Raw genomic sequence first — 20,871 nt, 5'->3', positions numbered from 1 at the left:
TTTCTTACTGATGTACTTGTTCTTCATAAGACAGCAAATAGACAGTTATCTAGAGGGGTGTTCTACTGCTGCCCTTCAGTTGCACCATCAGAAAAGAAACAACAGGTATTGGTAGAGAAAACAAAATGAAAGAAACTGACAATCTACTTCCATTTCACTGATTTGGCATTTTGCACAGTGTAACAAGATTAAAAACTCCCATTCTCCTCCTTTTTGCCACTCAGTTCATACTGTCAGGAAGAAGGACTGTTAAACACATTAACCCTTAAAGGTCTACGTCATGTCTTGTGACTGACAGGCTGTTTTGTTCTGAGCACGACTGTGCCTCCATCACTGGAGGTGTTTAAGGCCAGGCTGGATGAGGCTGTGACCAGGCTGATCTAGCCTAGGGTGTCCCTGCCCATGGCAGGGGAGATTGTAACTAGATGATCCTTGTGTCCCCTTTCAACCCTGACTGATTCTATGGGTCTATAAAACTCAATAGCTTTTTTAATTTTTTTAAAGTAAATTAACATTTTCACATCAAAATCATTAGCAGTTCACAAGGCACATGTAGACATACCTCTTAAGAACCTACCAATATTATCTTGGCTTAGTGCATGATCAAAATAAAAGTGTGCAAGAATCACCTACTAAAACAGTAAGTCAAATTTTATGTCGCTATTACAGCAAAGATTCAGCTATGGTCATCGTGCACAATCCACACTGAAAAACAGACAAATCTGAAACAATTTTCCCACTGACAAAAATGTAATCATACAAAAAATAATGAGATACAAAATTAGTCCATTTTTAGTGAACCAGGCCAGTTGCAATATGAAGTTACCAAAAAATCCCTTGTAAGAAAATATCAATTTGTTGCGCGATGGCAAGCATACAATTCAGAACGCAGGAACGGTAGTAGTGTAACAGGATCTGCAACCCTCTACATCCCAATTACTTCCTCTACATCCCCAGTTACTTCCTCTACATCCTAATTACTTCCTCTACATCCTACTTGCTAACAAAGATGGGAAGTAAGCGTCTTCCAAAAGTCTTGAGTTGCATAACGAACACTTAAATCAGTATATAAACAGATATTGGTACACTGCTTTAAAACTATTAAGCTGAAGAGATGCAAAACCCAAAATACCCAAGGAAGAATAATTTGTACAATTAAAAAAAGCTATTGGCAGGATAAATACAAGCAGTCACACATTTACAAATTGGATGATTAATGCTTTTTAAATGATAAAAAAATAAATATAATAATAATGTTAATGATATAATAGTAGTAATAATAATAATAATAATAAATACATTAGAAAATAAAACTTTAGAAATAACAGACAAAATACTTAAAAGTGAATGTGTTCAAAGAAGGGCAACAAAATTGGTGATAGGCCTGGAACACAAACCCTATGAGGAGAGGCTGAGGGAGCTGGGGTTGTTTAGCCTGGAGAAGAGGAGGCTCAGGGGTGACCTCACTGCTGTCTACAACTACCTGAAAGGAGGCTGTAGCCAGGTGGGGGTTGGTCTCCTCTGCCAGGCAAGCAGCAACAGAACAAGGGGACACAGTCTCAAGTTGTGCTGGGGGAAGTCTAGGCTGGATGTTAGGAGGAAGTTCTTGGCAGAGAGAGTGATTTGCACTGGAATGGGCTGCCCAGGGAGGTGGTGGAGTCACCTTCCCTGGAGGTGTTCAAGAGTAGCCTGTCTGAGGCACTTAGTGCCACGGTCTAGTTGATTGGCGAGGGCTGGGTGCTAGGTTGGACTGGCTGATCTTGGAGGTCTCTTCCAATCTGGTTGATTCTATGAATTAAACTTTTTTTTTTTTTTTAATTAACAAAATCACTTTAACAATTTCTTTAATATTAGAGTTGTGTATGGTCTGAAAGATGACCCCTAGGTTATGTTGGTATGTAAAACATTGATGGAAAATATTTAAAGTTTTCAGTACAATCCTTGAGATTACCTCAGAAGCCAAGAGAGGAAATGAAAAACATGTCACCATTAAGGCATTGCAGATCTCTGTAAAACTGGTACAAGATACATGAGAGACACACAAATAGAAATTGCAAGAGCAGTTCCACTATAAAGCAGAGCAAGGATCCATAATTTTTGATTGAGAAAATCTCTGGAGTAAAAGTTCATCTTTTCTGAGTATTTTGGTTTGGTTTTTATATACGTATAAATAAGGAAAATAATCTTTCAAAGATAGCTTTAGAATATATATTATTCTTTTCAGACAACTCAAGATGATTTCTCCAGTGCAGGAAAACAGGTAATAGGAAGCATGGCAGTAAATGTGAAAACAAAGCACTGGTGATGTGTATAAGCATATACATGGTTTCTTTGCAATAGCATTAGAAACATCTGCTCTGGGACATTTTTGGCTACTGAATGCAGCATCCTGTAAGCTATTTTGTCTGTATGTCAGTATAGAAGAGGAAGTTGTATGCAGTAAAACCCATAGGTAATCAGTAATAAAAAAGGAGAAAAATCTTATAAAGAATTAGTTTGCAGGAACATCCCAAATCTCAATGCTATCACAAACTAATCCACTCAGTTGTAAAATGATATCAGAAGCTTTCTGCAAGCAAGATTTCATGGGCAATCTAACATTTTTTACCTTTGCCTATCACAGAAATATTGTGGTTGGAAAAGACCCCACCAGGATCATGGAGTCCAAACGTTATCTCTATCTCTACTCTACAAAGTTCACCTGTAAACCATATTCCCAAGCACCACATCCAAATGACTTTTAAACACACCCAGGGTTGGTGACTCAACTGCCTCCCTGGGCAGTCCATTTTAATGCCTAATCACTTTTTCTGTGAAAAAATGTTTCCTCATGTCCAGCTGTGATGGTAGTATGGGCAGGGTTTATTTTCCAAACCTAACATAAGTTATTAGATAAGATTTCAATATATTTCATCTTGCTGCACTACCTATTTTTAAGCAAATTCCTTGCACAGTCCTGAAAAACATTACACAGAGGAAAAGAGATGAACTAGAACACTTAAGAAATAATTAGCAATAATATAACAAACTATTTGAACTGGAAAGAGGTTCTTGCAGTAGATTATACTACTTGTCCACTAGAGGGACTTGAGAAGCTCCTTTCTGCTTAAGGCAGAAGGCAGTTGGAGAATTTCTTACAAAGAGGCTTTTGAATATTTACTCACAAAATATTATCTCTGGACTCCCAGGGCTAACTACGGTTTCCAGACAGTACCCAAACACTTTCAGGGAGTTCTGTTGGTGTTGTCTTAGCCATTAAGGCTTGTAGATCTTCCCAGGCTCTAACAGAGTGCTGGGAGAGAAGCAGATGATCTCTTATCTGATCCTAGTTACTCTTGGACTCCAGACTTGTCACAGGGGTTTGCAGAGGTGCAGGTAGCATGCCTTGTGGATGTGTAGGCTTGGCACAATGTTGCCCTGGCTAAATGAGCTCTTTGCTTGAAGGCACTTAATGCCTATTTCTCACAAACTTGAGGCAAGACAGTTTCCAGGCAGACAAACCCAAAGTATCAAAGTTTGTTATTATGTAGCAGGTAGACCATGGCTGGATGCCACAACACTCTTTCAGGTAGCTGTAGATAGTGATGAGGTCTCCTCCCAGCCTCCTCTTTTGCAAACTAAACAGCCCCAGCTCCCTTAGTCACTCCTCACAAGATTTATTTTCCAGGCCCTTCACCAGCTTCATTGCCCTCCTCTACACCTGCTCCAGCATCTTCACATCCTTCTTGTAACGAGTTGTCCAAAACTGCACACAATACTCAACAGATACTATGACAATACTATGACAGATATACTACAAGCAAACTATTTGTCTTAATATTTCTGCTTCTAGAAAACACAGAGGGGAAAAAAATCAATTAATGTTGTAATAACTTCTTTCTTAACATTCAATATTGAAGTGCTTAGCCTGAGGTCTAGGAAAGTGAATGTCACCGTCACCCTTATTTCAAACATTTACTCTAAACTGGTTTTCTACCTTGCAAATGATACAAACTTTTTGGAAATGTGCAAACCCATTATAACCTTAAAAAATTCATTGCAAATTTTGCATTCCATTGGTCCTCTGTGATGGTTTGGGTGTTCCCTGCCCCCCCACACTTCATAAATCACCCAGACTAGTCTCAGTTGGCTCCGGGAATATAAATAAAGCTATTTATTTACAGCTAGCACAATATACAAGCAGGTATTTACAATATATACAGTTATATACAGAAATATACAAGGTAAAAGTAATACAGAAACACAACTCTCCTCCCAGAAACCTGAATCCCCAGGAGGGGCTCTCAACCACCCCTCACCTTCCCCCTGCCCCTCTCAACCTTACCCCAGTCCTAAAGAAGAATAGAAGTTCAGCAAGAGGTTAGGAAGCAAAGGTGAGTGGAAGGTGAGGTTAGGGAGATGCAGCTCAGTCAAAACCCAGCCAGAGAGTGAGACAAAATGGCCAGAGTGTTATCTAATTCTTTCCTTTCTTCTTCAGCAAGACTCTGAGGGGAGAAAACATCACCATTGTTTTCCTTCCACAGCCTATGATCTAGTTCTTCTCACCAAAACATTCAAGCCTGCTTCAAAGTAGCACATCCTCCCAAGTTATACTATAAAAATATTGGTAAATTTATCATTTTATCACTGAAAAAGCTCCAATGTCTGGTCTAACTATTTCCTTCAGAACCTAAACTACAGGAACACAAAAATTAATGGGAATTAGCCATAACTGGTACACCAGTGAAAATGTCACTGCTTCGACTGAATTTTCTACATCCTCGCCTTTACTTCTGTACTATCTAGTTAACATTCAGCTAAGTCAGCCATCTGTCTTCAGAACTGTGACTAGAGTACACATGACAGGCTTGAAGAAAAAAGGTACATAACAACAGTGTCTTTTGCCACTTCAGAGTTTCTGCATTAGCAAGGTTATTTGCTTTGAAAAGCAGCAGAAGCACTTCCTCAAACTATCTTGTTCCCCACCTGTAACCACTTAGAGTAAGTAGTAAGCACTCACTTTCTTTTCTCCTTTTCTCAGCCTTTCTCCAAAGCCACCAGATCTATGGCACCTCAATGAGTTAGTCAGGCACATGCTGCTCTCTGTCTTGTCCCTTTGTGGGACTTCACAGAATCATAGAATCAAGCAGGTTGGAAGAGACTTCCAAGATCAGCCAGTCCAACCTATCACCCAGCCCTATCCAATCAACTAGACCATGGCACTAAGTGCCTCAGCCAGGCTTTGCTTGAACACCTCCAGGGAAGGTGACTCCACCACCTCCCTGGGCAGCCCATTCCAATGTCAGTCACTCTCTCTGGCAACAACTTCCTCCATCCAGCCTAGACCTCCCCTGGCACAACTTGAGACTGTGTCCCTTTGTTCTGTTGCTGGTTAACTGTCAGAGGAGACCAACTCCACCTGGCTACAGCCTCCTTTCATGTCATTGTAGACAGCAATGATATCACCTCTGAGCCTCCTCTTCTGCAAACTAAACAACCCCACTTCCTGGCACACATCTCCATTGATATCCATAGATATATGCACATGACATGTAGAAAATCACAAATGTTATTATGTTAAATCCTTCAGCCTGCAATTAATCACAAGGGCATATAATCCCTGTTGTTTTACAAAGCTTTCATGGGACAGTCCTGGTCTTTTACTCCCCCATCTTTTTTCATGCTTAAGCCTATCTTCCCATTTTATACAGCTTGATTCCCATGTTCTCTCTTCTCCATTCCAATTGTTTATTATAGTTCAGGATCATTTCAATGCAAGATATTGGAGCTGTCACTTGTTCTAAATCTTTCCCCTCCACCTCCCACTCTCCCTCTCCATGCTCAATTCACTCCACGAACAGCTGCATCACAGCTGTCAGGTTGAATGGCAAAGATGTCCTTTTCTGATAAGGCTGTGCCTGTGGCACACAGAGTTCTTTCGAACAGCTAATTAGCAGGAGACAGGCCACAGTAAGGTTTGGTGCCGTCCGTCAAGCCTTTTGCCTATGTCAACACCATCAGCTGAGCTGTCATGCTTGGCTCCTCATTTAGAGTGGCTGGCAAAGCCTCTTTTTATGGCTAAGGAAAGATGGTGGAGCATGGGTAGTAGAGGAAAAAGTGGAGGGTCAGGCTTTCTTGGTGTTCACTAAGAACTGTTTCATACCTACTAAAGACCTTTCTAAGCATACGCCTTTTCTTTTCCAGTTAACTCCTCTGCTAACAACTCACAACCATGACAGCTAAACAAGACACAAAATTCAAAGGCAGGATAGACTTCTCTTTTTTTAAGACACCTGTAACTGCTATTGTATTTGTGATCACAGCTTTTGGAAATTATTCTCTAAAAGTATTTATCTTTCCCCAATAATTATATTTCTAATAAGTAAAAGCAAAAAGCATACAATTTCTTGTAGGTTTCTTTTTCTTTTTTCTTTTTCTTCTACAATAAGCCTACCACATATATACTCAACACTACAAACACATGTAATTAGCTGAAGCCAGCCTCCACTGAAAATTGCAACCTGTCGACTGCAAGAACATTTTTCTCAAGGAGATGGAAATGTAAAAGGTAACAAAGAAAAGGAAGGAAATCTCTGATTGGGTCACTATAGAGCAAAAGGTTCTGGGATGCCCAGGGAGAGATACCATATTTATCTTCAATGGTTTTTAGACATCTGAGCTGTCAGAGCTAAAGCACTATATACTCAGCTATGGCCATCAGTGGGGGCATGCTGACATAACGCCAGGAAGATGCAGCCTAATTCGATGGTTTGGGTGTTACCTGCTGCCTGCCCCCCCCTTAAGAAAATCACCCAGACTAGACTCAGCTGAGCTAGAAATTAAAGAATGAAGCTTTATGTTTACAGCTTAGCACAATATACAAGCAGGTATTTACAATATATACAGCTATAGACAGGAACAGAGAAGTTAAAAAGTAATACAGAAACACAACAGCTTTCCCAGAAACCAGAGTCTCCAGGAGGGGCTCCCAACCACCCTTGCACCTCCTTTCCACCACTCTACTTTATCCCAGACTTTGCCTTATGTTCAAGGTGAGTTTGGAGGATTGGCCAGAGGAGTTAGGAAGTAGATGGATTAGTTAGAAGGTTAGAGAGAGAAGTGCATGCAGCCAAAGCCCAAGAGCAACTCCCTTAGCTATGTTTGTGTTCTTGTCTTCATACATCTCAGCGAGCCTATAAGTGAAGTAGACATCACCATTGCTTCCTTTTCACAGCCTATAATCTAATTCTTCTCACTAAAATATCCCAGCTAGGCTCAAACTAGCACACCTAAGCAGAGCCATTATGCCAAATTTTAAATACAGTTCAGTTTAAGACTGCAAAATAATTTAAGTTGAAAGGAAACTTGGGAAATTATCTAATTTAACCATTCAAGGCAGAGGCTAACTTCAGAGCAAGACAAGATTGTTTGTGGCTTTGTCTAGACAAGTTTAGGGCATCTGCAGGGATGAAGACTCCTCATTCCAGTTTTAGCTTCATACATATGAGTACGAAATGGCTCTTCTCAAAAATCACACCTGGAAAAAGACTATGCCTGTGTCATGCAGTGTGTTTTCAAACTCTACCTGTGAAGTCTTTGTACTTCATGAAAAACAGGCATGTCTGTTGCCCAAGTTCATGTGAAAAAGGGACATCTTCATCAGAGATTTCTGAAAAAACACCATAAGGCTACATGTTTGCTATGCAATAGCTACTGAAAGAAAACAACATAACAGAAGGACCAAGTTCCTCCGTGAGTAGGGATATAACTTTCTCCAAAAAGTTTCTCATTGCAATATTTTTTTCAATCTCTTTTCCTTCATTTGTTTCTAAATTGCATTTTTGCTTCAGAGTAAATACATGAAAAAGCCAAATCTCAGGTTTAGAATCAGTAACTACGGAATCCAACTGTTATAATGAATAAGCCTGCAATTGATTTCACTCTATTGTTTTCATTACTTTTTTTTTTTTGTTTGAAACTGTTAAATCAAAAAAGAGTAGCTGCTTTCATTTTCACTAGAATAATTTGCCCAACATAGTTTAAAATTAGCTCCTTATGTGACAGTACCCAATACACGGCACAAGTATATAACCTTTAGCATTGTATAATTGGACTGGGTTCAACAGGGAAAAAGTCAGAATACAATTCTTAGTGAAAAATGAAGTTTGTATTTAAAGATATGAATGAACAGTACTGACAATTAAAATGGTTTCTGTAGGGCTGTGATTAAGTACTAACAAAATTTATCTTAGCTTACAGAATATTTTGTGCAATGTCACACTGAAATGAAACAAACAAAAAAATAAGCCAAAAAGCAAGTTACATTTCTTCATCCCTCAAAAGCACTTTTTTCTACCTTGTTTGGGTCTTTTACCTTAATCAGTCAACTTGGCAGTGTCTTCTGTAACCCTCTTTCTGGGTGATGGAATTTTTTATTTATTTTAAATTAGAAGAAATAGCCACTTGAATAGAAGCAATTAAGTTTTATGATTCTTATTACTGAGAGGTAATTGGAATGTGGTTATCATCCAGTTTCACAAAGGTACAGGCATTTACTTCATTTCCTCAAAATCTGAGTTACCTTTTCAGGTAAAATATGAAGGAAAAAAAAAATTCCTTTCATTCCATCAAAATGTTACTCCTGATTTTCATTTAAACAGTTTTTAAAACTTCCTTATTTTCAAACATCTCTCCCAGACATCTGCACCCAGGCATTTCATGCTTGCCCTTTCTGCCAAATTTATAAAGGTAAAGCTTGAAATTTGCACTCATTAAAATCTCTTTCCATCAATCCTTCAAACTTTGAGAACTTTGATTTCCATCTGACATCGATTTTTCGATTTCATCCTTACAAGGAAGAAGTCTTATCAGAGCCACTCATACGCTGCACACCGGATGACTCGGTAAAACTACTTCAGCTGAAGCGTCAAAGACAGTGACAGGGAATAGCTACTCGCATTGAAACACAGCCTAATGTGACTTTCAGTGGGGTTGTAATTAAGATTACAGTCTTAGAGAGGAATGGAACATTTTACACGATGCTGTTTCTCCTACTTAAGAGTTCAAAATGTTTGTCCAAATTGCATAATATGAAATTATTCTGTACTTTGTTTTCTATTTCAAAACAGCTATCGAGTAGCCTAATTTAAAAGCTCTGTCAGAAACCTTACTGTGTGATCAGTTATATGCACTGCTCAGTTGTTGCTTCATAACAGTACCTCAGGAAAAAAAAAAATCAAGTCCACGCACTTTACCTCCTAGATGAAAATTAACAATTCAGAACTACAGAAATAGCAAAGAAACAACAACTACTTTACTTCAGCTGTCAACTGAATTCATTGAAATGTAAAATAAGATTTGGTATGTCTAAATGCACAGGGGGAGAAGAAAAAAAAGACCATCAAGATGCACAAAATGCAAAGATGGAATATAGCCCCTGGTCCAGTAGGCAATTAAACCACAGATTACAAAGGCTGAAAACCAAGATACTAAAAACTCCACCCCACCAAACCCAGGTGATACATATGCAATATGTTTGTCTAAATTGGTATGTCTAAACACACAGGGGAAGAAGAAAAAAAAGACCATCACAATGTACAAAATGCAAAGATGGAATACAGTCCCTGGTCTAGTAGGCAATTAAACCACAGATTACAAAGGCTGAAAACCAAGATACTAAAAACTCCACACCACCAAAACCAGGTGATACATATGCAATATGTTTGTCTAAATTGGTATGTCTAAGTGCGCAGGGGGAGAAGAAAATAAAGACCACAAAGATGCATGAAATGCAAAGATGGAATACAGCCCCTGGTCCAGCAGGCAATTAAACCACAGATTACAGAGGCTGAAAACCGAGATACTAAAAACTCCACACCACCAAAACCAGGTGATACATATGCAATATTCTTGTCTAAATTGGTATGTCTAAATGCACAGGGGGAGAAGAAAATAAAGACCATCAAGATGCACAAAATGCAAAGACAGAATACAGCCCCTGGTCAATTATACCACAGATAACAAAGGCTGATAACAAAGATATTAAAAACTCCACATCACCAAAACTAGGTGAAACACATACACAATATGTTTGTCCTAATCTTTTAGAGGTAGAGTTTTTGCTCTAACTGAAGATCATGTAATATGATAGGTCAGATCTTGTCCAGAGCGCAGGTACTGCGACAGGTACTGGGATGAAATTATTTTGGTTAAAATAAATTTTCACTCATTCATACTTTCAGTGAAAAAAAATAAAGGTGAAAGAAAGAAGTGTATTTTTTTACTCACTATATTTCTAAAGTGCCCTTTCAAAATTCAGCACAGTGAGGCAGCAGCAATAGAAGCAGCACCACAAATGTGCATCTGAAATGTCTGAAAATGTAGACTGCTGCGGCAACTGCCAGAGGACAAAGCTTGAACCAAGAGACAACCACTGGAAAAACAAAAATACAATTGTTTTGACAAAAAGAGAGGTGAGAAAGAATAAATATATAATGTCCTCTATGAAGGGAACAGGGGGAGAAGAGAAGGCTTTAGAAACATCCATTACAGAAAAAGAAATGTCCCAGTCGAAGGGTGTGAGCAGAGTATAATAGCATTTTTTCATCCATTTTCTACTCAGTTCTACACAGCACACAAATTTCATTTTTCCCAGATGTAAAGTGAACTACATTAATTTTCCACCTGCTTTCACATATCATTAAGATTCCTGAAAATAAGCATTATTCTATAAATCTGTGAGGATTTCTTTTTTGAGCACTTGTGATTCACTCAGTTACTACAGTGGTGTGACCTCTAATTAAAAGTACATTCTCAAGTAAAGAGCAGACCACCTGACATTACAAAAAGACTTAAAACCTTTTTGGAGTTCATAGGATGAATTCTGGACCCTTTTGATGTTGGATTTTTAATTTTATTATCTCTGCACATTTTATGCCCTATTATGACAAACACTTACGTAAGTGCTTAACCTTGCATTAAGCACTTCTCTGTTTATAATGATCTGATTTCGGTTCTTCTGAATTGTCTCCTGTTTCTTCCAATAGTATGAAATTGATTTAGTCACCTTCAACCACAGAAGAAACCCTCAGTCATAGAAAGATTCACTGTTTGTGTTGAGATTGACTTCAATTTGTGCTGGCCTCATGGAAAATCACAAAGGCAGCTACCGAGTTCCTGTCCTTTGAGCGAAATGAGATACAGCAAAACGTTAACCCCCAGCTGAAAGTACCTCACATATATCAACTACGATACAGCCATTTACTTCACAGGCAATGCTGATGGGGTGATTTATATGCATATATATACACACACATATGTGTGTGTATATGTATATAAATCCCCCATCAGCATTGCCTGTGAAGTAAATGACTGTACCTTAGTCCTTTACCTATGTGTATACACACATGCATGTCTGTATATACACACATGTATATAAATCCCCCATCAGCATTGCCTGTGAAGTAAATGACTGTATCTTAGACATTTACATATATGTGTATACACACATGTATGTGTGTATATACACACACATGTATATAAATCCCTCATCAGTATTGCCTGTGAAGTAAATGACTGTATCTTAGACATTTACATATATGTGTATACACACACATGTATATAAATCCCCCATCAGCACTGCCTGTGAAGTAAATGACTGTATTTTAGTAATTTACATATATGTGTATACACACATGTATATAAATCCCTCATCAGTATTGCCTGTGAAGTAAATGACTGTATCTTAGACATTTACATACATGTGTATGCACACACATGTACATAAAGCTCCCTTTCAGTACTGCCTGTTAAGTAAATAACTGTATCTTAGTCATTTACATATATGTACATACACATGCACACACACATGTGTATATATATACACACATACATGTGTATTTATACATACACATACACACATATATGTATACACACCTTTACACACCTTTCCCCCCAAGAAAATATCTAATCATGTTTTGGAATAGCAATATTAGGAGATTAAAAGGAATTCTTAACTCAGACTGCTGATAATTAATCATGATCAGCAGAACCCTTGTTTATCTGGTTAAGATAAGCAACAATTAAAGTTTCATTTTATTCCAAATTGATTTTGTTAAATGTTTTTACAAAGCTGAAGATCAATGCAGTGCTTTCTATATAGAAAAAAAATATAATTAAAAGGAAAACCATCCATGGAAGTAATTGTATTAAACAACAATACTGGCCCTTCATACTTTACCCTGAAGTACGGTATTTAAAGATACATTGTTCTGAGGGACTTGGTTTAGTCAAGGACTTGTCAGTGTGAAACTAATGATTGGACTCGATGATCTTGAAGGTCTTTTCCAATCTAAGAAATTCTGTGATTCTGTCAAATAACCAACTGCAAAATCATGAGAAACTCAATATTTAAAAAGTGAAATGTTTAATCTGCAATTTTTATTGCCCAGACACCAGAGCAGCAAAAGGCAAATATCCTGTAACAGTTTTATTTCTCAAGAAAAGATCAGAAAGTATATTAACTAGAAAGCCTATGTAACTTCAGACTGGAAAGAAAATGAGAAATGAAATATGAATTTTTACTGCTTCCTATTACCAAATCTCACATTCTAGTACAGGTAGGAGAGATCCTCTTAGAAATACATTTTTTTTTATCCAACTGTAAAAACATCTATGTGAGAGAAGCAAAATATTGTCAGTTAAAATAGGCTCTCAGTTTATATTTCCACAAATGGCAAGTCCTCATACTCAGCCTAAAGGTTCCTAATTCACACTTTAAGATATTGAACTGTATTTTCGTGCTGTTCCATACTGGTTTTTTAGTCGACTTTGCAGTAAAAGTTGTTGCCAAATGGGGTTTGTTGAGAACTTTTGGTAATATAATAAATAGTGCATGGGGGAAGGAAGGGGATGGGAAGTGGGGGAGTGGAGGGTGTGAGATAACTGCGCTAATGTCTCCCTGTACAAAGGTGAGAAAATGGCAGATGTAGGTTTCCTAGAGATCTGTGTTGCACATACCAGTAACCTCTACACCAATTTGACAAACTATTGTGTAAAGGAAGACTATTCCACCCCTCCAATGAGAGGTACTGTAAGCCCAATGCACATGAAATGCATTTTTGAGCTGACCTGGGCATGCTCAGTGGTCATTGTCCTGGAGTCCTGTAAACCCCTAAATTCCTCTCCCTCTGTGGCTTGAATGGGAGAGGAAAAGCCTCCTGGTTCAGTCCCCCCGGCTTGCCCTACAGGCGTGAAGGGGGAGAGCAAAGGGTCCTTCCTAAATGAGGGAACGCTGGAATCGGGCTGGGATTGGCTGTGCCCTTCGCGCCTAGGAAGTGGTAACTCTGCTCTTTGTGTAGAAAGGGGATAAATATTGGGGGACTTCCCGCCTTTGGGGTTCCTGCCTGCCTGAGACTTCTTCCCCCCCCCCCCCCCCCCCCCCCCCCCCCCCCCCCCCCCCCCCCCCCCCCCCCCCCCGCCCTCACATAGCCTGGATACAGAAAGAGGTGTTCCAAAGGATTGCTTCACCCATTAACACCTTTCATGCAGACCTGAATACCTCTTAACGACCCTCCTGCAGCTTCTGAAAGAGAGCAAGAGGGACAGGCCACAGGACCAGTCAGCCTGACCATGAGTTATTTTGGCTCAGCTTTATTATTAAGTGGGAAATGCTATTCATTAATAGCTAAAGCCTTTTCCAACTTCTGACTTCTGAAATAGTCAGATTATCGATGGCATCCTGTAGATATTCTCAAACGAGCTGAATCTGGTAATTAAAACTAAATTAATTTCTGTATCCATAGTTTTGGGGGCGGGCTTTGGGGAAAATAAAATAACTCTATTTTTGTATAAAATTCCTGACTCAGCCACATTAATTCCCTGCCTCAGCCACATTAATTCCCTGCCTCCACAACAGTCATTTGCCAGAAAATTCTGGGAATCAGATTACTAAACTAAACAAAACAAAACAAAATCAAAGAAAGAAAAAAAGCAGAGAAAAAAAGGATGAATGAAATAGAAATGAAACAGTAAAGCACTAAGCTACCTCTGCAAGAAATTTGCAGCTATGGATTCTGCTGTGTTTCCAAGTTTAATCAGCAGCTTGACTGGAAAGCAAAATTTCTGCAGAGTTTTTAGGACTATTTTGCCTCATTGCACTACTGTAAAATATTTCCCCCTTGTTTAATTTTATATAACCATTATTAATAAATTAGTTTTGTATAGAAGACATCATAAATAAACCCACAAAACCCCCACAAAATACTAGATGGTGAAAATAACAGCACACTTCAGAGGAAACAGCAACATAAAAGAGAACCCTCCAAGTAATCAAGGAGAAATTGAGTGACAGGAGCAAGCCTGAAGACTCTCTAGAAACATACCTCATAATGTGTTTTTTTTCCATCCAAATAAGAAATTATCACATGAGGATTTCAAGCACAGTTGTGAGAAGAATACTGACACCTTTGCTGGCTTGAGTTGCACTAAATTTAACTGTCAAATGATTGTGAGAAACTAGTCAGCTACTCACAGCTCAAGGTGATTACAAATAATGAGTTTCACTGAAGAAAAAAACAACATAAGGCACAGAAAAATCCTTGCTCATTCAGAATTGAGTCCTTGCCAAATCCAGATTAAGTACCTCCTAAAATGCTATCTTGATTCTCAGTCTACATACTTAATGTCTGTTGGGGTTTCACAGCATTTTTTCTTGTGATATGGAATATTTAGTTCATAGAATCAAGCAGGTTGGAAGAGATCTCCAAAGTCATCCACTCCAACCTACCACACAGCCCTGTCCAATCAACTAGACTATGGTGCTAAGTGCCTCAGACAGGCTTTGCATGAACACTTCCAGGGACGGTAACTCCACCACCTCCCTGGGCAGCCCATTCCAATGCCAATCACTCTCTGGCAACAACTTCCTCCTAACATCCAGACTGGACCTCCCCTGGCACAACCTGAGACTGTGTCCCCTTCTTCTGTTGCTGGTTGCCTGGCAGAAGAGATCAACCCCCACCTGGCTACAGCCAGGTAGTTGCAGACAGCAATGAGGTCACCCCTAAGCCTTCTCTTCTCCAGGCTAAACACCCTCAGCTCCCTCAGCCTCTCCTCACAGGGCTGTGCTCCAGGCCTCTCAACAGCTTTGTCGCCCTTCTCTGGACATATTCCACTATCTCAACATCTCTCCTGAATTAAGGAGCCTAGAACTGGACACAGGACTCAAGGTGTTGTGTCTATATAAGCTAAGAATACATCACAATTATAAATATGCCTGGAAATTTATTTACCAGCTTCAGTAGAGTATTGTTATGCATGACAGGTCACTGAATATGACCCTTAGGTTCTATGTTCTCTCCAGGAAACAACACTTTTTTACAGCAGCATTGGAAAACTACAAGCTTTCTTTTGAAATGCTGCTGATGCTTTTCTAGCATGTGAGAGAGACAGGATGAATTCAAAGGCCTCAACTGAATAAGCAAATATACTTGTCTAACTGCTCATTTTTCCTGAAGGGTATGTAATTTCTCTGAAGGACCTGCTAAACTGTAACAAACAGTATTTCTGAAGGGAAAAAAAAAATCAAAATTGAATATGGGGGTTTAAAATACCATTAGATAATGCTGGGAACTTGTCAGATCCCACACAATTCATTTGCTCATCCAGTGATGCATATTTAACACAATGCACCCAGGCTTTTTGTTTGCAAGAGGATGATATTTCTTCCTCCCATGCTTTTGACCTTTACACTTATTATCAAATACTCTGTCCAACTTCACTCAATTATGCAAAACTACCCCTTGGAAGTAATGTCCGAAAGATTGTGTGTGTGTGTCTCTTAGAATGAGATACTTCATACAGTTTATGCTGTCAGCTTGCATTTGCAAACTTCATTTAAGTAAGAAAAATAGTCCAAAACTAGGAAAAAAATTACAGAGCTGAAGTGTTTGTATCTCTGAATTAGCTATTATATCTAATGAGTAATTAAAAATAGCTTAATACAAAGAACAGTTTCTCTAATCAAGAGTAGAGATTTTCTTGTCAGCATTCACAGAATCAAGCAGGTTGGAAGAGACCTCCAAGATCATCCAGTCCAACCTATCACACAGCCCAATCCAGTCAACTAGACCATGGCACTAAGTGCCTCAGCCAGGCTTTGCTTGAACACCTCCAGGGACAGCAACTCCACCATCTCCCTGGGCAGCCCATTCCAATGGCAAATCACTCCCTCTGGGAGAAACTTCCTCCTAACATCCAGCCTATATAACCCCTGGCACAACTTGAGACTGTGTTCGGGGCAGTGAGAGGTATAGGCTGGATATGAGGAGGAAACAGAAAAATAAAGAGAGAAACAGAGGGGGGAATAAAGAGAGAAATGGAGTGGGGAATAAAGAGAGAAATGGGTGAGGGGATAAAGAGAGAAATGGGGGGGGATAAAGAGAGAAATGGGGGGGGATAAAGAGAGAAATGGGGGGGGATAAAGAGAGAAATGGGGGGGGATAAAGAGAGAAATGGGGGGGGGATAAAGAGAGAAATGGGGGGGGATAAAGAGAGAAATGGGGGGGGATAAAGAGAGAAATGGGGGGGGATAAAGAGAGAAACGGGGGGGGATAAAGAGAGAAACGGGGGGGGATAAAGAGAGAAACGGGGGGGGATAAAGAGAGAAACGGGGGGGGATAAAGAGAGAAACGGGGGGGGATAAAGAGAGAAACGGGGGGGGATAAAGAGAGAAACGGGGGGGGGATAAAGAGAGAAACGGGGGGGGGATAAAGAGAGAAACGGGGGGGGATAAAGAGAGAAACGGGGGGGGATAAAGAGAGAAACGGGGGGGGATAAAGAGAGAAATGGGGGGAAAAATGAGAGAAACGGGGGGGATAAAGAGAGAAATGGGGGGAAAAATGAGATAAATGGGGGGGAATAAAGAGAGAAACAGGGAAAAAATGAGAGAAACGGGGGGAAAATAAAGACAGAAATGGGGGAAAATAAAGACAGAAATGGGGGAAAATAAAGACAGAAATGGGGGAAAATAAAGACAGAAATGGGGGAAAATAAAGACAGAAATGGGGGAAAATAAAGACAGAAATGGGGGAAAATAAAGACAGAAATGGGGGAAAATAAAGACAGAAATGGGGGAAAATAAAGACAGAAATGGGGGAAAATAAAGACAGAAATGGGGGAAAATAAAGACAGAAATGGGGGAAAATAAAGACAGAAATGGGGGAAAATAAAGACAGAAATGGGGGAAAATAAAGACAGAAATGGGGGAAAATAAAGACAGAAATGGGGGAAAATAAAGACAGAAATGGGGGAAAATAAAGACAGAAATGGGGGAAAATAAAGACAGAAATGGGGGAAAATAAAGACAGAAATGGGGGAAAATAAAGACAGAAATGGGGGAAAATAAAGACAGAAATGGGGGAAAATAAAGACAGAAATGGGGGAAAATAAAGACAGAAATGGGGGAAAATAAAGACAGAAATGGGGGAAAATAAAGACAGAAATGGGGGAAAATAAAGACAGAAATGGGGGAAAATAAAGACAGAAATGGGGGAAAATAAAGACAGAAATGGGGGAAAATAAAGACAGAAATGGGGGAAAATAAAGACAGAAATGGGGGAAAATAAAGACAGAAATGGGGGAAAATAAAGACAGAAATGGGGGAAAATAAAGACAGAAATGGGGGAAAATAAAGACAGAAATGGGGGAAAATAAAGACAGAAATGGGGGAAAATAAAGACAGAAATGGGGGAAAATAAAGACAGAAATGGGGGAAAATAAAGACAGAAATGGGGGAAAATAAAGACAGAAATGGGGGAAAATAAAGACAGAAATGGGGGAAAATAAAGACAGAAATGGGGGAAAATAAAGACAGAAATGGGGGAAAATAAAGACAGAAATGGGGGAAAATAAAGACAGAAAGGGGGGAAAATAAAGACAGAAATGGGGGAAAATAAAGACAGAAATGGGGGAAAATAAAGACAGAAATGGGGGAAAATAAAGACAGAAATGGGGGAAAATAAAGACAGAAATGGGGGAAAATAAAGACAGAAATGGGGGAAAATAAAGACAGAAATGGGGGAAAATAAAGACAGAAATGGGGGAAAATAAAGACAGAAATGGGGGAAAATAAAGACAGAAATGGGGGAAAATAAAGACAGAAATGGGGGAAAATAAAGACAGAAATGGGGGAAAATAAAGACAGAAATGGGGGAAAATAAAGACAGAAATGGGGGGGCGGGGGGGAATAGAGAAACAGGGAAAAAATAAAGAGAGAAATGGGAAAAAAGAAAGTCATTCAATCCAGGAAGACATTTCTTTAATTTTAATTATGTAATGACAATTTTCAGTGGTTGACAAAAGTTCTTCCACATGCTACATTCAATCTGTATTTAATCAAAGACAATCTGTACTGCCCACATAGCATTACCTCATTTCACTAGCTTTTTCAGCAGCTACATGTTATCTATTGAGATTTTAGGATGTAATTTCCTGTGAATGACAGAAGCTGATAACAGTCCAAGTCATGAAATTGAGAACCACATTCACTTACTTTTTAGAATACTGAAAACGCATGCCACGCCAATTACACAAATATTTTTGTTTAAGAAACTCCCCAGGGCTGCTACCCTGCTAAAAAGCAGGGCATGCTATTATTTAGCTGCTCCACCTACCCTTCCTATAAGATCAACATTGCTTACAAAAGATCAATAGAACCATTACAAAATATGTTCACTATAATTAAGGAGGCAAGAGCCTTACATTTATGCGCAGGATGCATTCAAATACCAACAGACTCCAGGACTGAGTTAGCACACTCTCAGATGCTCCAGCTACTCCTCACTAAACCATGTTTTATTTATTTATATGCTTCAAGTACCACCAATTTCTACTCCATCCTCTAAATTTAAAAGCCCTGCAGGACATCTATTTCTTCGCATTCGTTGGTGAGAAAACAGCGTATAAAGAACACGGAGTAGAGGGAATAGGTAAGGACTACAGTCCAAGTTCATTATAAAACAAAATGGGAAATTTCTTCCCCTGAATGTTCATCTGCATTTTTTTATGTAAGACCAAGAGAAACCACAAATTTAAGAATTGCAAGGTCTACAGAAACAAACTGTGTTTGTTGGCAGCAAGCCTTTTTTTTTTTCCTCCCTGTGGTAGCAAGTTTGTTATGTCACACTCTAGAAAGATGCTTAACACTGTGTTGAAACCTGCATTCAAGTTTTCTTGAAGTGTCAGAAGGGAGATACACTGACAAAAATAGGATGAATCACAGAAAAACACCATACATTTTTCAAGCAATTAAGCCTGTCAAGCTTACAACTGTACATGTTGCCATAAAAACGTATTTATTCCCTTGTGAAAAATTACTTGTGGATTTGGTTTGGGTTTTTTTAGTGATGTATCATTAGAGGACATGTAAAAATAAATAGGGTATTTGTATGGAAAACTATTTTAAGGAATTTAGAAATTAAGTGAAGTCAAATAAACAAACGCCAGGGGTTTGTGTTTCTTGTGTAGGCCTGGAGCACAGCCCTATGAGGAGAGGCTGAGGGAGCTGGGGTTGTTTAGCCTGGAGAAGAGGAGGCTCAGGGGTGACCTCATTGCTGTCTACAACTACCTGAAGGGAGGCTGTAGCCAGGTGAGGGTTGGTCTCTTTTCCTATGCAAGCAGCAACAGAACAAGGGGACACAGTCTCAAGTTGTGCCAGGGGAAGGTCTAGGCTGGATGTTAGGAGGAAGTTGTTGCCAGAGAGAGTGATTGGCATTGGAATGGGCTGCCCAGGGAGTTGGTGGAGTCACTGTCCCTGGAGGTGTTCAAGAAAAGCCTGGCTGAGGCACTTAGTGCCATGGTCTAGTTGATTGGATAGGGCTGTGTGATAGGTTGGACTGGATGATCTTGGAGGTCTCTTCCAACCTGGTTGATTCTATGATTCTATGACACTTGCAATGGACATCAAGGGTGTAAGAGAAATTTCTACTATGATGCTGACTAGAAAGGATGAACAAGGAGAATTTAGAACTATTACAGAATAGTGCAGTGGATGAGGATCAAGACAGGGATATGTGTCATGGTAAGAGCAATTCTGTTCCTTTAACTTTGAAATTGCAATAGTAAAACTGAATGGAGACAAAGATATCAAACATTGAGATGTGCTTTCCCACTGTATTTTGTGTTTGGATTAGAGAATGTTTAGAAGATTGAGCTCCATAGCATATGTTCATAATTAAACACATCTAAAAATATCAGAGAAAAATTACTCTTAAACCAGATCTATTTGAAAATGTCTTCTTTTAAAGTGAATAAAAGAGAAAAAAATGAGTATCACTTCATCATAAGTAAACTAGAACTGACTGAAGTTTAACAGTGTATGTGTGACACAAGTAAAAGCCATCATACTGCAGAAACATAAAACAAACTACTATTTCAGCTACTCACTGAAAATAATCTGGCAAAGGTTTGCAAATAATATATTACATGTACGACTACAATGGAATTGTTGGTGATTTAATTAAGAAATGAAGAACAGCACTTGTCTTGAAGGTAACCCAGCAGGTTCCTGGTAAATGGTGTGCAATATACAAGGCAGATTATTTCAGCTGAAATCCAACAAGGCATTAAGTGCATCAAGAAAAAAAAAATTAATAGAAACAAGTGATTGGAGAATGGCAAACAAAACCTAATGCTTAGGAAAGCTGATCTTGTATTTCAAAGACCAAATGCAAAGATTACTCACACTCAGTTATTATCCATATCTCCTCCTTACTATGTCTAAACCAGATGCGGTTTCAAGCAGAAAGCACAAGGCATGCAGAAACACTGTGGTATAGATCACACTTTTTAGTCCTGTGCCTGTTTCTCAGGTTTAGGTTACAAATGGCTTTATAA

General features: G+C 39.1%; 1 protein-coding gene across 5 annotated transcripts in view; it reads right to left on the bottom strand.

The window, feature by feature from the left end:
- The window catches only part of PCDH9 (protocadherin 9), a 991,969-nt gene that overhangs the window by 600,164 nt on the left and 370,934 nt on the right, over window positions 1-20,871 (bottom strand). The window contains exon 3 of one of the 5 annotated variants that reach the window (XM_064174251.1): window positions 7,568-7,648. The exons of the other annotated variants lie outside the window; for them this stretch is intronic. Coding sequence (XP_064030321.1) covers window positions 7,583-7,648 — 66 coding nt within the window. The 3' untranslated portion in view covers window positions 7,568-7,582. Of the gene's footprint in view, window positions 1-7,567; window positions 7,649-20,871 lie in introns of those variants that run through there. 5 annotated transcript variants of the gene reach the window in all.

The sequence above is a fragment of the Pogoniulus pusillus genome, chromosome 3 (genome assembly GCF_015220805.1).
Source record: "Pogoniulus pusillus isolate bPogPus1 chromosome 3, bPogPus1.pri, whole genome shotgun sequence".
In the NCBI taxonomy this organism is placed as follows: domain Eukaryota; kingdom Metazoa; phylum Chordata; class Aves; order Piciformes; family Lybiidae; genus Pogoniulus; species Pogoniulus pusillus.
This window is presented reverse-complemented; position numbering and strand designations above follow the sequence as displayed.